Genomic DNA, 18,003 nt, shown 5'->3' on the forward strand with positions numbered 1-18,003 from the left:
AATACAAAGTTAAAAAAAAAAGTTTCTGTAGATTTTGACTCTCGGTACCTCATCTGTTTGAGAACAGAACTGTGCTCCACAGGGTTTTCAATAGCTGTTTGTTTTTGTTTGTTTGTTTTTGAAACAGATTGTTCCCAGGCCTTTCTTTTGAGGATCCTCTGAGTAGAACTGAACCTCCAACCTTTCTGTTAGCAGCCAAGTGTGTTAACTGCACCACCCAGGAACTCCTTTTCAAGTCCTCCCATTTTTTTTTTCCAAGTTCTAGGAATACGAAACCTCTGCAACCAAGTTTGTTCACCTACACTTCTGTATTTAGCAGTTTCACACTTGTTATTCTTACTTGCTGTTGAGTTGGCTCTGGCTCATGGTGAACTTATTTTTTATACAACAGAATAAAACGTTGTCTGGTCCCACATTATCCTCAAGATCACTGGCATGTTCAAGTCTATCCTTGCAGCTTTTGTGCCAATCCATCTCACTGAGGGTCACCACTTCACACTGCCCTCTACTTCACCAAAAACAGTATTCTCCTCCAGTACTTAATCCTTCCTGCTGGTGTGTCCAAATCAAGCCAATTGGACAATGTTGTGTTGTGACCCACAGGTTTTCATTCAATTTTTAGGCAGTTCACAGATATCTCTAATATTCAGAAGTAGATCACCAGGCCTGTCTTCTTAGTCTAAGTCTGGAAGTTCCTCTGAAACCTGTCCACAGTGAGTGACCCCGATGGTATTGGAAATACCAGTAGCATAGCTTCCAGCATCATAGAGACAAGCAAGCCACCACAGTAAGACAAACTGACAGACGGGTAGTACAAGTTCCAACTACCTCGTAGTAAATGAAAGTTTTCTACAAGGGTGTTACTTTTTTTTTTTTTCTCGTTCTCTCAATCCTGAACAGGTTCAATGTGCTCAATCTATGTCAATGCTTTTTTTTTTTTTTTTTTTTTAAAAGAGTTTATCCCACAACACTGCTAAGGAAAACTAACCAAGCTAAAAAAAAAAAAGTCTTTTGTCATCTTAGGTGTTAAAGTGTGAACATAAGATCTCATATGTGTGTACACATATACACACAACACACATACATATATCCATAGAAACATGGGCCTCCTGGAGAGTATGTAAAAAAGGTTACTTAGAAGAGTATGATAGATTGTTAAAAAATAATAAATTCGCATTAGAAGATGTAGGTTCAAGTTATAGTAGAAAGGTGTTATGGATTACATTGTGTCTCCCAAAAATGTGTATCAACTTGGCTAGGCCTTGATTCTCAGTATTGTGTGACTGTCCAACATTTTGTCATTTGATGTTATTTTCCTATGTGTTGTAAATCCTACCTCTATTGTGTTAATGAGGTGGGAGTAAAAGCAGTTACGTTAATGAGGCAGAACCAATCTACAAGATTAAGTTGTGTCTTAAACCAATCACTTTTGGGATATAAAAGAAAGAAGCTAGCAAAGAGATGTGGGGAACCAAGGAATAAGAGCCAGGAGAATAGTGTGTCCATTGGACCTGGGGACCCTGTGCTGAGAAGCTTCTAGTCCAGGGAAGACTGATGACAAGGACCTTCCCCCAGAGCCAACAGAGAAAGAAAGCCTTCACCGGAAGCTGGCACCCTGAATTTAGACTTCTAGCCTCCTAAACTGTGAGAGAATAAATTTTTCTTTGTTAATCCATCCACTGGTGGTATTTCTATTATAGCAGCACTAGATATCTAAGACAGAAGGCTTTCTGACTGCATGAACTGGGGCAGCTGAGTTAACATAGGCAAATGAGGACAACATCTCCCCATGTGTGGCAGCATGGACTAGTCAGGTAATATGCTTTAAAATGCTTTGTAAAGTGCAGAGTTTAAAGCTAAGGATTGTTAGATTTCAGCCAGTAGTTACGTGACAGTTTCAGTGGTTACATCAGAGGGCACATGGGTTGGTTCAAGGGCATCTGTGAATCACCAAAAAATTGAATACTAAAATTATGTTTGTATTTACATATTTTCCTCGTTTTTTTTCTTTCTTTTTTTTTTGGATTTTACTGAACTCTGTCTTTACTAACATTAAAAAAGCAAGTAGTTGTACAAATAAGTGGTACCCTTTCTATGTTCACCACTGACATCTCTTAACCAGCAGTGTATATACATAACCCATATAAAGAGGCTTAGATGAGTTATTTGTAGATGTTTGGTAAATATAGCAGAGGAGACCAAAGTTCATCAAAACTACAAAAACGATAGTCCTTTCTAATGCTGTCAGAAAGAGTATAAATGTTTACTATGCATCAATTAGAATAGCTAATCAGTTTGTGGAAATGCTGGTGGCATAGTGGTTAAGAACTACTTTTGTAACCAAAAGGTCAGCAGTTTGAATCTACCAGGTGCTCCTTGGAAACTCTGTGGGGCAGTTCTACTCTGTCCTATATGGTCAATATAAGTCATAATCAACTTGACTGCAATGGGTGTTTTTTTTTTTTTTTGGTTTAATCAGTTTATGGAGAGAATATTATAGAAGCATTTCTACAAAGAAGAAGGACCTAGAGGAAGGAGCACTAACTGGAGCCCTGAGCTCTGTCTCTCCTATGTCATGAGACTTTGGAGATGCCACAAGCCACTTCAAGTTCCTGAGCCTACGTGACTCACCTGTAAAGTGTGAATAAAATGATCTATGTGGCTCACTTCACAGGTTGTTAAGAAAATTAAATTCAATACTTTCAAATTAAAGGTTAATACATTATAATACGTAGAAATCATTAAAAACAACAAATATCAGTTCCTGAATGCCTACTACAAGCTAGCTGTTGGGTAACACTTTGGGGAACTAAAACAGGTATGCTGCTGCGTCCCATAGAGTTTATAGTTATTTGTGTAGTACACTGCTATAGCCAAATGGCAAACAAACATAATTAAAAGCTGTGAAGGATGTTATGTGGTTAATGAAGACTCTGTTCTGATACCAGGTAGAAAGGAGAAAAAAAACAATGAAAGCAAAATGTATCCGTGCTAAATTTTCAGTATGAAACTCATTTTAGAACAATTCTGGAATGAGAAGAAAACCAAAATAGAAATCAGAAACTATTTAGAAATAAAAAACTTTGAAAGTTGATAACCAGACACATGAAGTGTGGCCAAATTAATATAAACCTCATGACTCTGAAAGCATTTATTAGAAACAGAAAATATTGAAATTAACTAATCAAGTATTCAATTCAATAAGTCAGGAGAAGGGCACTCAGTAAATTGAAAAAAAAAAGTACTGAAAGGATTTTAAAAGATAAAATAAAAATTGATAAAATATTTAATCAAGGAAAATCAAAACATGTTCTAAGTTAAAAATAATGAGACAACACATAGACCACAATGTTTAAAGGATGAGTAAGGAAAAACACATAGCAGCAACATTAGGGGTTAAAGAAAATAAATCTTTAAAAATGTACACTTTTAGAAGAAAATACAAATTAATAAAAGTGACTCATATTTAAATAGAATATTAGAGACCAACCCACATAGAAAAAATAATTAAAATTAAAGATTTTGCCTCAGAAAGTCACAATGACTAGAAAATTTATACCATACATTTCAGAACACATAATACTATTTTATTCAAATTGGTTTAGTACATAGGAAAAAGATTAGAGCCTCCCAATGAATTCTGCAAGGCAGGTAAAATATTGAACCAAAACTGAGTGTGTGTATATATACATATATATACACATATACACATACACACACACAATAAAACTGAATATATGCCAAGATCCAACCAAAAATATTAGTAAGCTGAATTCATCAGTATATTAAAACATTGCTCTGTCATGAACAGGGAAGATTTGTACCAGTGACAACAGAATGGCTCACCATTTAGATATCTTTTCATGGAATTACATAATAAAAATGATAAAACTCATCTTGATAGATGTCAAAAACATGAAAAATATTATTGAGTAAAATATAATCAAGCTAATGACAGAAGGAAGAATTTTCAATCTTCTTGTTGATCAATCAGCAAAATTTGAAACATTTGTTCACGTGGAAGCTCTTCCTTCACTCTGCTTCCAGGATGCCTTATTCTTTTGGCTTTCCTCCCACTTTACTTGCCTTTCTTAGTCTCTTGTTGGCTCATTGACTTCTGCCCAAACTCTACAACACTGAAGTGCCTAGGATTCTGTCAGCAGACCCCTTTTCTTTTCTCTCTACATTCCCTGTTTTGGTATTCTTGTCTAATCTCATGAATTTGAATTGCATATATGTATACTGATGACTCCCAGGTTTTTCTCCCTGACCTGCACCTCCAACATAAACCAAGACTCATATGTCCTAACGTGAAATCTGAGCCCATCTAACAGACAAAATTAACTCTGCCCTTAATCTTCTCCCACCTCCAATTCTTCCCCACATTGATTAATGCCAGCTGCTCAGACAAAAACATCTTGGTGTCATCTTAGATTCTTTCTCTCACATCCCATAGCCAATCTGTCAGCAAAACCTTAAAATCTACCCTCTAAATATACTGTCCTTGATAATAATACCCACCACTTGGTAAGGATAAAATGAGCTAAAATGTGAAAACATTTCTTACAATGTCTGGCTTTTAATAAAAAAATAATAAGTAACACTATTTCTTGGATTTGATACTTGTTAAGCATTTTATCTCTTTTATCTCATGCAACAATAACCATAACACCATAGTTCCTAGGAATGTTGTTGTTGAGTTGATTCCAATTCATAGGCACCCTCTATGACAGAGTAGAACTGCCCCCATAGGTTTTCTTGGCTGTAATCTTTACAGAAGCAGATTGATACGACTTTCTCACATGAAGCTACTGCGTGGGTTTGAACTGCTGACATTTTTGTTAGCAGCTGAACCATTGGGGCTATTATTTACTTTATCTTGCAGATGTTAAAACTAAGGAACAGAGGGTTAAATAAGGTCAGAAGTCGCAACTGTTAAGTGGAGGAGCCAGGATTTCAAACTAGGCATTGGACTTCAGAGTTCTAATATATGTTGAACATCAGTTACTTTTATTAAAAATCATTATCTGTCTGAAGAGCCAAGAAAATAATTTGAAATATAATAGAAATGATAACAGTTTAAGAGAATGGCCAGATTATATTCAGAACACTAAAAAGAAAAAAAAAAATTACTATATAACCACAAAAGCCAATTAAAAAAAATTAATGGAAAACTCATCCACATAAGCAGTAAGAACCATAAAACAATTAAAAAGAAATTTGTAATACTTATATATGAAAAAGGAGCTCTGGTGATGCAGCGGTTAAGAGCTCAGCTGCTAACCGAAAGCTCAGCAGTATGAATCCACCAGCCATTCCTGGGACTCCCTATGGGGCAGCTCTATCCTGTTCTGTAGGGTCTTTGTGAGTCGGAATCGACTTGATGACAATGGGTTTGGTTTTGGGTATTATATGAAAAAACATCTTAAGAAATGTTCTTGAACAGCAGAAAGGAGATCTTGTAAAAATGGAGAGAGGAGCCGTGTTCCTGGGTAGGAAGATGAAATACTACAAAGATGTCAATTCCCCACAGATGAATTGTAACTGTAATTAAGTTCCCAATAGAAATCTTTATGAAACTTGACAGCTGATTATTAAGTTCATTTGAAAGAGAAAATGCACAATAGGCAAAAGCTTTTGAAAAAGAGAATAGCAAAAATCTAGCTCTACCAGTTTCAAGAACATTCCTTAAAGCAATAGTTTGTTTTTTTAAAGCGAGTACATCTTTTTTTTTTTATATCAAAAGTACAGAATAGATGCTCAGAAATAAGCCTATGTGTATTTGAGAATATAGCATATGTATGAGAAAGGTTATATCATAAATTGGTGAGGGAAAAAATGGACTATTTCAATAATGACATTAGGACTACTAGCTATTAACTTGAAAGAAAGAAAGAAAAAAAGAAAAGAAAAAGAGAGAATGGACAGATGAAAGAATCCTACCTAATATCATACATGAAAGTAGAATAAATAAAATTTCAAACACCTCTTTCTCACTAGCTAACAAATTAATACAAAAATATTTCTTATAAAAATAAAATTTTTCTTAGAGCAACCAAAAATATCATAATACGAACTTGTCGTATAAACCTAAAAAAGTGGAGGCCAAGAAAAGAGAATATTTCATTGAAGCACAGAGCAAGGCTCCTTACTTCACTTTCACCTACATACCCAGAAAGAAAGAAGGAGTGTTAGCATATTCCTAGGAAGTCTAATTCAAATAAACTAACTTGGATAAAGGAAAAGAGAGTGGTAAGTAGATAGTACTGGGAAAAAAAAAAATTAGAAAGGATAAAATAATATATAAATATATACCACCGGAAGAATTCCACAAAGGCAAAAAGAGCTCTCAGTTCCAAAAGTTTAAAATAGTTCATACCAGGTGATAAAAAAAGAAAACCAAGCCCCTCACCATCAAGTCAATTCTGACTCATAGTGACCCTGTAAGACAGAGTAGAACTGCTCCATAGGGTTTCCAAGGAGTGGCTGGTGGATTCCATTGCAATCAAGCTCGTAATCACTGTGCCACCATTTAACAGCATCCCAGACAAGAGAAAACAGTTACAGCCAATCTTTCCCTTCTCACCATCAATCTCTCCAGTAAGCAAAAAAGTAGCTAGACAGTACTACCTCTTCCTCAAGTTGTAACTGATCAGAGACTAGGTAAGGCAAGTGCTTTAAGTTTTAGAATTTAAAAATAATACAGTTTTTTATAAAACTAAAGCTGAGATAGCAACAGGAGATTATAGCCATAAGGAAAAGTATGAGAGTCAAAACACACCATTATATATAAAATAGATTAATTAGAAACAGCAAAATCCATAAGGCTGAAAGAGGAATGTTATGGAAATAAACTAATGAAAAATAGTGAGAGTCACCTCAACTCAGGGGGAAACCATGGAATTTAAAATAGATAAATTATGATAGTGGTGGAGAACAAAGATGATCCAACATAAGAATTATTGCTTTCTCTGACATAAAGAACTCAGCAAATGGAACTGAACGATACTGAGTATTCAAATAGAGAAAATTTTCCTGACATGAAGAACAAAGTGAACTGGCAAAAAACATAACAGGAACCCAAGGAAAACATTCATGTCATTAACAGGAGAGAAATACCATACTGCCTTTAGACCATTTATGACAATATTCAGTGCTAGAATTTAATAAAGCAATAAGTTTGTAGCTCTGAGGAAAGAATGGGTAAATAATCAGTATTATTCTCAGAAAAGCATAAAGGCAATAGGCAGGCTCTTAAGCATGAAGTATTTAGAGGATTAAAAATCACAACAACAATTGATTAAAAATGAAATACAAGTAACAGAAGAACGATTTTGAAAAATGCACTCAGAACGGAGAATCCACGATCAATACAATTGGTGATGAGTACTTCAACCATCTATATGGAGAATTAAGACCAAAGTATTGAGACAATTAAATTTGCAGAATAGAATGTAAATATTATGAAGTCTGACCAAATTAAAAGTATGTAATTATCAAAAAAACTGAAAATGGAGAGGGGAGAAGACAGATTGGAAAGGAGCTAATCTCCTCAAATTGCACTGTAGGCAGTTAATGAAGTTAATAAACACTGTCAAATTAAAACATGAAGCTAATACATCCAGCTTCTTAATGGTAATCATAATCTTTTCTTTTTCTTAATCATATAGAAAAAAACTTGAAACATTCATGTGGTGAAGAAATACTTAAATTTAGCAATTCCTTCAATTTTATCTTGGATTTTTTTTCTTTCTATTAAAATATGTATAATGCATTAATTATAAATACTGGGTATATGTCTTCTTATTTATCCTTTTATATGTACAGATGTATAATTATTTATCTAGGATGATTTTCACCAGTTGTTAACAGGGTGTTTTTCTGAATATTGAGAATAGGAGCTGAACAACTGCTAGCAAACAAGAATTGAGTTAGTATCACAGCTTTGAAGCCAATGAAATGACTGAAGAAGAGGAGGGGTGAAGGCTTACAAACACTTCTGCTAACACATGAGTCCTAAGAACTCAAGACCCCTTTGCTTTGCTGTGCAGTTATTGGAATTGTAATTATCTAGTAGTTGCCCCGGCACAATAATAATCTGTGTTGGGCACTGTGATAGGTGGCAGTAATGACCTTAACTAATGGTCCCTAGACAAAGGGGGAAAAGAGGCAGAGAGAAACAAGCCTAGTTAACTAGGCTCAGATGAAGTTGAGTGATACTTGAAGATGTTCTGGAGAACTGCTGGTGTACCTTGAGGTAAAAATCAGTTAAATGTAAGTAATTTAACTACATTAGTACCCTGAACTCACGGAACCTTGAAAACATACTCCAATTATATTAAAAAGAAAAAAGAGGCCTGGATAGCATATGTCCTAATTTCCTGATACTTCATAGACTTTGTCCTCAAGTCAACCATGTGCCTTAGACATTGTTTCAGAATAAGCTATCGTTTAGGTAAGGTCATCCCAAATCGCACATCCTTAGTATTACTCCTTTCTGATGAAAACTATCTATTTAACTTAACAAATGTTAAGTGATTAATTATGCCATGAAGACAATGTTAATTTTAAAAGATGTTTGAATTCTAAAATATTTCCAGGATAGAATAATTTTTTTCTATGTACTGTTTTGATGGACCATTCAGGGAAGAAAAAGAAAAATCTTTCAAAAAGCATGAAGAATAGAGTTAAGTGGGTGTGAATAATAATGCGAAAACCAAACTCATGGCTGTTGAGTCCATTCCGTTAACAGCCCTTGTGACGCAATGGTTAAGCACTTAACTGCTAATTGAAACGTCAGCCACTCAAACCCACCAGCTGCTCTGCAGGAGAAAGATGTAGCAGTCTGCTTCTATAAAAATTTATGGCCTTGGAAACCCTATGGGGCAGTTCTACTTTGTCCTATAGGGTTGCTGAGTCAAAATCAACTCAATGGCAATAGGTTTTGGTTTTAAATATCTGTATACTGAGTCCATTTACATCTATTGCATATTTTAGTACAAATATTTTTAGGGAAAAATCAGTTACGTTCATTAGTCTGCACGACACAACAGCATAATTGTTTTTCACTCATTTACTTCATTTCAGCAACTCTCATGTATCAAATACGCAATGCTGAGTAAATTCACCTTGAATATTGCTATGTTCCTTTCGAATACCTACTTGAATTTAAACCATGATAATAATCTAAAGCCATTTTTACTTAGACAATTTCAGCAACTGCCTCATCTGGTTATACAGAATCCTTGAAGGAGGGGATAACCAGTTGGGGTTCAGTGGATTCTAGCTCACAGGGATTCCGTGTGTGTCAGAGTAGAACTGTACTCCACCGGGTTATCAATAGCTGATCTTGATCACCAGACCTTTTCAGGAGGTGTAGCTGGGCAGCTGAAACACTTTCAGTTTCCAGCCAGACACATTATCTTTTTGTACCCCGCCATCTCCTGCAGGAGCGTCAACAGTGCTTTGCTCAGCTTGTCAGGTATACCCAGCCCATTGTGTACTCAGGTCATTTTAGTTAGGTGACTAGACTTGTATGGCCATGAGCATTTTTTGCCCAATAGATATCTCTGTGTTACCTCCCCATGTGTAGTTTTAAATACCTACATAATGAGAAAATTACTTTAAATAAGAGTATTATTTATTTCAGTGTAGAATACTAGCTAAATACAAAGATGGGAACCCACTGGCTTCCAAACAGAAAGTAAATAAATAAAAGATTGTTTGTAAACAGTCATATTTTTCTCAGCTTAATTGAATGTTCGTGAATACCTTTGAATTGAATGTAGCGTCCCTTCGCTGGGAACTGTAGCGACTTTGGAATTTTATTGTGAGAAAAACATTTGAATAGATGAAAATGTGCGGGAAGATTGAAATGCATAACTACATTATTTTAAAAATACAAAATTTTATTTTCACTGATATTGATTTTACTAAAGTTTTTGTATTCTCTCTTAAACTTACGAAGGATTTTGACCAGTTTCTGTCAAATTCACTTTATGGATGAGTAAACTGAGGCTCGAGGGAAGTGTGGCTGGCATTTTGAAACAGTAGACAGACTTTATGGCAGAGAATAAACAACTGCACACATTCACACGCCAGAGAATCCTAATGTAGGAACTGCTAAAAAATTATATATACATCTTTTATTTCAAATATCCATTTTTGTAGTGCATGTGGAGAAATTTCCCAAGGAGTAAATGAGCCTTCCTCTCTTTCTTTTCTCAAGCCACACTTCCTGTCTGACTGCAAATGGAACACGTTCCCACCTGCCTGTGTTCTACTGGGCTTCCTACATCCAGGGAGGCAAACAATACTGACAGCAGATGTGAAAAGGACAAGTGACAGGACTGGGGATGTGAAAGGTGGACTATCGATCCCAATCAATACAGTAGATCTTGGAAATGCTTGTGAACTTGAAGTAAACTTTGCCAGGGTTAAATGTTAGGCTGCCCACCTGCCACCAGGTTACACTTTAATATTTTAAAATCAATGGACTCTTGCTTGGTCTGTAGATGGAGAAAATATACAATTTCAGTTTCCCAGGAGGATACTAGTTCACACCTATTTTTACATTCCCCAAAAATGACCTAGCTGGGAAGAGACATACTTGATCTGCCTGCTGGCAGAGGACTTCTCAATCCTTTTTTAAGTTGTGTTCCCAAATGGTCACTGCAAATTGGTCTAAATGACTCTGAACATGCTGCCCCTGAATTTATCAATATGATGCATTTTCAAAGAGTTTCCTGCTTATGATTTAGTCTGACCTTTTCCTATGTTAAACAATTTTCTGATTTCTATGTATCAGTTTTTATTTCTTCAAATATTAAATTGTTTCACAGTGTGAAACAAAGGAAGAGCTCAGTAAATAATGGTGGGTGGTGGTGACCCCCAATAACAGGAGAGACACAAATATGTGTAGGCATGCTATTTTTGTCAGATTTCATTAAAAAAAAAAAAAAACCCACTGGACAAACCATTTATTTTAAGTGTAATCCTTTCTTAAGTTTTATTAGGTAACAAAGCCAGATGATCAAGCTTGTGTCTGTTGGGTTACTTGTCTAATCAAAACCCAACAAGTAAAGCAGTCTCCATATAAAATACTCAGGGCCCAGAGTAGCAGCCAACAGAGTATATTAAAAAGGCTCTGCCATTTCAAATATTAACAAATAAAATTTAAGATTAGTACAATTATTCCAATGAAAAGTTTAAGAACAGTCCTCTGTTTTGTTTTCATTTTTATACTTCAGGTGAAAAAAAATCATTTTGAAGCAAATTATTCAAATTTTGGCCTACTATGCAAACATTTGCTAATGTATTGACAACACTAGAAGCTTTATTTTAGTCTGAAATAAAGCTGAATTTTTTTGTATGTTAGACAATAACGAGCTTTTCATTATTTCTGTCTCGATAAATTAATTTCTGTACATACAGACATATCCCAGGAGGATAGTTCATGGATCTGAAAGCCAGTAGTAAGATCCTGAAGTACCGAGGAATAGTTACTACATCTGAAGAAGTAACACACTTAAGCTAAAATGAACGGCAACCGGTATAGCGTTCCTAAGCTGTGATGTCTTAACTTTTAACATTCTGTTAAATGCAAAAACACACAGAGCACATGCATACACACATTTGAAAAATAAATATTCTGGCTCACTTTGAATAAAATATAGCCAGATAGAAATTGAATTTCTACATTAAAACTCTTTGGCATCTGGTTTAGATAACGTATGCCCATGAAACCTGACCAGATGTATAACAGGCTGAATGAAAATCGTTTATTTAGCTCAATGCATCTTGCAAAAATTACTTAAGGTGCATCAAATGCCCCTTTCAGAATTATTCTGTGTATTTTCAACTATCAGTGAAAATAGGAGGGGCAACACTTACAGACAACCAAAAAAAGAAAAAAACTCTGCAGTTTAATTCCAAATAGTTCTCTTGTCTGTTTGAAGCTAACCTTTTTCACTAGTTTTTCAATTGTTTCACTGTTTTGGTTTTTTCAAATAGATCTTTAGCGTAAGGGAACTAAATACATATTCAAGAGAAAAGGGGATTCTAGTCTCCTATTTCAAGCTAAAACCCAAACCAAAAACCAAAACCAAACCCGTTGTGGTCGAGTCGATTCTGACTCATAGCAACCCCATAGGACAGAGTAGAACTGTCCCATAGAGTTTCAAAGGAGCAGCTGGTGGATTTGAACTGCCAACCTTTTGGTTAGCAGCCATAGCACTTAACCACTACCCCACCAGGGTTTAAAACAGGACCTCTGAATTATCTTTTACAGGAAGCCAAAGCCAGGGTCACATACCTTTCGGGAATGAATTTCTTTCACATACAATGGAAGTAGAAACTCAGATATACCTTCAAGTCGGATTCCCTTCTTGGTGACTCTCAGATTTCCCATACCATCCTACAAGCAATGAAATATAATTCACTTTTAGGTTAATTAGAGGATGAATATCTGCCCATAATTTACTTAGGCCTAAGGTGAGAAAACAGTGAGCTGAAATCATTGGTGATATAAGGCAAATGAGGGATTGAATCTACTGAATGAATGATTACAGCAGTTTGCATGCATCCAGAGGGCTCTGTTTAAAATGAACAGGAAAAAAGGAGTTATAAAGGACCTGGTGACTCCCTCCAGCTCTATCAGAGACCAGGATTTACTGATGAATAAATTCCTTAATTTCTTCATGCATTAGTCAGTTTCAGTATTGTTTAGGGTTAATGATACTTGCTACCCGGGTATGAGAAATAACTTTGTTGCAGAGAGATCTAGTAACATTTTTACCTTATAGTTTATAAATATGCCTACAATATTCAAAGTTGCATTTGTACAAAAAATTCAGTAAATTATTAACGATTGACTGGTATAAGTAAACATGGAGCTCTAGTATTCAAATAATGAATAAGACGTATCTCCTATCCATTAAAAAAAAAAAAAAAGGACAATCTAGGAGAACGTTACAGGAAGTGCACAAATAAGGTTTACGAGGCAAAATAAAATAAATAAAAAGTAATAAGAGTGTTACTGTGAATTAAAGAAGATTTCACATCTGGTAAGAGAGTAGACCATTTATCATGGTAGAGATGGCATATACTAAAAGCCTTAATAATACAAGTGGTGTTTCGATAGGGGAGGTCCGTGGAAGGTGGAACAAAAAGAATACAATGGTAAACTTTAGGAAATGCCATGCCATTTAATCTGGCTGAAGCGTGGGTTTCCTATATTGGAATAACTGGGAATATAGTTTGGAGTCAGAGAAAGGAAAGTTATTAACTCAAAGTGAAGGAGTCTGTACTTAATTCAACCTCCAAGAGAAGAGGCATAAAAATTCTTGAATAGCTCACTGATTTAAAATGATGGCAGTTAAGCTTCGAGCAGCATATCAGTAATAATAATAATAATAATAAAGTGTGATGCGTAGGGTGGGAGAACAACATATAGATTCGATGGCTAATTGTATCTTGTTGTTGTTGTTAGGTGCCATTGAGTGGGTTCCCACTCATAGAGACCCTATGTACAACAGAACTAAATTTTATCTAACCAACCAACCAACCCATTGCAGTCGAGTCGATTCCGACTCATAGCGACCCTATAGAACAGAGTAGAGCTGCCCCACAGAGTATTCAAGGAGAGCCTGGTGGATTTAAACCGCCAACCATTTTGGTTAGCAGCTGTAGTACTTAGCCGCTACACCACCAGGGCTTCCAAATTTTATCTAGAGATACTGAAAGGAAGGCATTTAAGATTATCCAAGGTTTCACTGTCCTTATATATCCACAATTATCATAAATAAGGAAATGTAGTGATTTTTAAAACCAGCAAGTGGTTTTTAGCAAGGGTACAAAGCCTAAAGTTTTGCTATTAGCATGCCTGTCTTTCCCAAATGGGCTTAATGGTAAACCTGAGTTTATGTCATTGCAAAATTCAGATATATACAATACTCATAGAAAATGGGAGGGATATGGCAATTACTTAAGGTGCACTTGAATTTATTGTATTGTAACAAGTCCTCTGTGGAAAGATGTATATAAAACCAAGGAGAAACTTTGGATAATAACTAGGTCTGTGTCATAGGACGGGCTACTGCAAACACGCATGGCAGCTATGATCAGTGTAAAAGGAAGGTGAAAAGAATGTGATGACCTCACCTTCTACCCATCCGCTGCCTTACCTCAAAAGAAAGCCAGCGAGTTACTAAAATATGATAATATTACCAATAAGAAGATAACTGATGAAAAAAATTCTGGAGAAAGCAATAATGAAAAAGATTTTGTGTAGGAATTGAAGGACTTTTGTTTGTTTTTTAAACTAGAGAAGAACAAACTGACCACAAAGACAGTGAGACATTTTGACCTGGTGAAGAGAGGAAATTCAGGAAGTTTAACTTAGAGGTCTCAGTCTTCTCAGGAAAGGAGAAAGCAATGGATATGGGTTGAATTAAAATTGAGATAGGGTACAGGAATTAGCTCCTTGAGGCAAGCAAAGAAGCTTTAAGTTGGTATCAGATCATGTGTAGTAAATAAACAACTAAACCTAAGTAAGTAAAAATGAGAATTTTCAAGCAACACTGAAGACTTCTGATAAGCAAACATGCCTATTTTGTTAGAGGGACCATACACCCATCCCTGTTTCTCTGCCATGGTTCTCTGGTTTAGGTATTAAATTTAGAGCCAGTTAAAACCAAACCGAACCATTGCCGTGGAGTAGATTCCGACTCATAGGACCTGTAGGACAGAGTGGAACTGCTCCATAGGGTTTCCAAGAAGCAGCTGGTGGATTCAAACTGCCAACCTTTTTTGGTTAGCAGCCAAAGTCTTAATTATCATGCCACCAGATGTGGTTTTGCAATATTATACCCACCTCAGAACATAAACTGGCAGAATTAACCCCAAGAGAGACTCAAAACTGAGGATTTTCTGGGCAGGTCTGGCAGACAGGCATAAGGATGCAGTGTTTTCAAGTAGTGAGAAATGATAGCTCTCAAACGCTGACCGTTATTTTCCTGATTGAATAGAGAGTTATAACTACAGTATCAAACTGGAAAACCAGGACAGGGTCAAAGAATGGCAACTAACGACAAATAAATAAGTCCAATAGGAGTAAATAATATGGGAAACGTTAAGAGGGTTCTTTGGTCAGAAATTGGGACTTCATATTTTCAGACCTTAAAGGTGATCCAGATATGAGAAGGGCTAAAGAACTACCCCAAGCAATGCTGGCAGAGGCTTAATTCCCTGGCATTCAAAAATGCAAGAATATTTGGATATATAAACTGACCAAACCAAACCAAAACCAAACCCGTTGCTGTCAAGTCTATTTTGACTCACAGCAACCCTATAGGACAGAGTAGAACTGCCCCATAGGATTTCCAAGGAATGTCTGGTGGATTTGAACTGCCAACCTTTTTGTTAGCAGCTGAGCGCTTAACTATTGAGCCACCAGGGCTCCTTAAAGTAGACACAGGGCTTTAAAAATTAATTTTTTTCTCAGAAGGATTTTCATAACTAAATTTCACACAGGGTCTGCCCATGTGTATTCTCAAATGACTGCCCGTAGGGAGTATCCTGAAATGCTTCACAGGGAGTTGCTATGGAAACAGCTAATGTTAGAATATCTCAGGGCAATAGAACCAAGCTCCATCACAAAAGCCATCCTCGTCTTAAAGCCAATGTAAAAACACTTTGAGACGAGGACTAGAAATAAGAAGACTATGCATAGAAAGTTGATTTAAAATATTCCCTAAAAGACAAATATGATCGTCAGAGTAAAGAGCATAGAATTATCATTTTTCATTGGATGTGATCATTAAATAATATAGAATATATGTTGTATGATTAATTACTCAATCACTTTTTAAAGAAAATTGAAGGGATGCAGCAGATACATTAGAGTCAAATACAGATTTGAGACATATTTTTTTTTCTAGTTAGGTTAGAACCAATAATAAATTTGTTTCAAATGGCCATCAGCATTACATGTTTCAAAGGAATTCATTAGGAGAATGAATAAAAGTGTTTTTATGACTTTGATAATTTAATAATATTATTCTCTGTACATTTCAATTTGCAGGAGAAAATGACCTTAAAGAGAGAATTTAAAGAAAAATTGGAGACTAGCATGGTGGTTATTAATGAGACCTTGGGGATTAAATATTTTTAATAAAGCAAAACAAAAACACAGGGTAAAATGTAAGTATTAAAATTTTAAACACAATTATGAAATCACACTTACACTTCCTTTTGCAATGCGTTCTTTAATGTATGATAAATGAATAAAATAAGCATGTTTAATTTTCAACTCTTAAAGAAGAGACCAAAGCAAAAACCCATTGCTGATGTGTCGATTCCAACACATAGCAACCCTATAGGACAGAGTAGAACTGCCCCATGGAGTTTGCAAGGAGTGCCTGGTGGCTTCAAACTGCTGACCTTTTGGTTAGCAGCTGTAGCTCTTAACCACTACACCACCAAGGTTTTAAAGAAGAGAAGGTTCTCGTTAAAACATGTAAGCATTTTCTTTTCTCTACCAGGTTTAGGCTGATGTTATTTATACTTCATAATGAGCTGTTTTTTTCTTCCAAGCATAAAAGAGAGAACAAACAAAACATAAGTTGACAGCACGCTTTATAAGTGCGATTTTACTGTACTGTTTGCTGTGAGACTGTAACATATTTTCATTTTAATTGGCCTTCCTTATTCCTGCCTATTATTTGAAAATAAACTCTTCAGTGAGAACAATTGATAGTCCTAGTGATGTTGACCTCTAATTCAACTAGTAAAGAAACATCTCTAGCAATCATTGTTAATAATATAACTTCTATCACGGGCAACATAACTGCTCACCTTTGTTCTCAGCTAATAGCTGTTCAGAATTTTTATAATTTATATATATGAGTGTCAGACTTATGAGAGATAATGTTTTAAATATATTAACATATTAAATAAATATTGTACGTTTTGCCTTATTTGTATTGGAGTTCTTTAAACCATGTTAATGATTTGTAAAAGCATAATAAATTCAATTTGTTTTCCAATTTTTCCCGTTCTTACAATGCAATTCCCTCACAAATATGTTCTCCTCATTCTAACCATCCACCTTTCACTAGCCTCATAGAACACATATAACTGCTCAGTAATATAACCATGCGGAATGAAAATATGCAGAAGCAAATGAAACCAAAACATTTCAATATATTAATCTGACAAGGCAGAGAGAATTCCAATCCTGAGGCACACAGAGTAAAAATGGATCCCTTCAATAAATCCAAGGAGATCAGAAATAAAGGACCAGGCAAAAATACCCTGTGCTTTGACACATAAATGGCAAAATTAGAAAATTTCAAGTTATTGATGAAGCGTACAAATAAAAAAAATGTATATTTAAAAAGAGGCTACGTAAAATAACAGAGAATGTATCGTAACTATTCGGTCTAGTGAAAAAATCCAAAATACATGATAATTTTATGTTTACTATTTCGGAGAAAAAAATAATGTTTTCCCGCATGAAATCTCTTGGAATCATCATCAGGAAAAAAAATATATATATATATCAGCGTGGCTCCAAACTCATTGCCATGGAGTGGATTTCAACTCATAATACTAATTGCATGTGAATAGTAGTAAATACAGTTCTCCATAATGAGACTTTAAATGTGCAGGAAGCAATGACGTGCTGCCTTAATGTGAAGTTCAGATTACACCCTAAGAACAGGACTGGAGACTTACTATGGAAGAATACTGTAGAAAAAGAAAAAAAAGCATGCTAAAAAAATCAAGTCCTATTTCTTGGTGAGAAATGGAGAGAACCGCAAAGAATCTGAGACTTTTGACTTCAGGAAAACAGTAAGTAATGAAGGAACAAATGCTACACACCCAAAACATTGTCACGTGTAAATGAGTGGTAAAGGAACATCCATGTGGTACAGGTGATTAAGTAATTGGCTACTAACTAAGAGGTTGGCAGTTCAAACCCCTCTGTAGGCACTTCAGAAG

The 18,003-nt window shown here is 35.4% G+C and overlaps 1 protein-coding gene across 1 annotated transcript in view; it reads right to left on the bottom strand.

The window, feature by feature from the left end:
* SGCZ (sarcoglycan zeta) overlaps positions 1-18,003 on the bottom strand; it is a 741,877-nt gene that overhangs the window by 158,359 nt on the left and 565,515 nt on the right. Inside the window, exon 5 of the mRNA XM_049866095.1 lies at positions 12,314-12,415. Within this exon, the coding sequence (XP_049722052.1) occupies positions 12,314-12,415 (102 nt within the window). The remainder of the gene's footprint in view (positions 1-12,313; positions 12,416-18,003) is intronic.

This window comes from Elephas maximus, chromosome 22, assembly GCF_024166365.1.
Source record: "Elephas maximus indicus isolate mEleMax1 chromosome 22, mEleMax1 primary haplotype, whole genome shotgun sequence".
In the NCBI taxonomy this organism is placed as follows: domain Eukaryota; kingdom Metazoa; phylum Chordata; class Mammalia; order Proboscidea; family Elephantidae; genus Elephas; species Elephas maximus.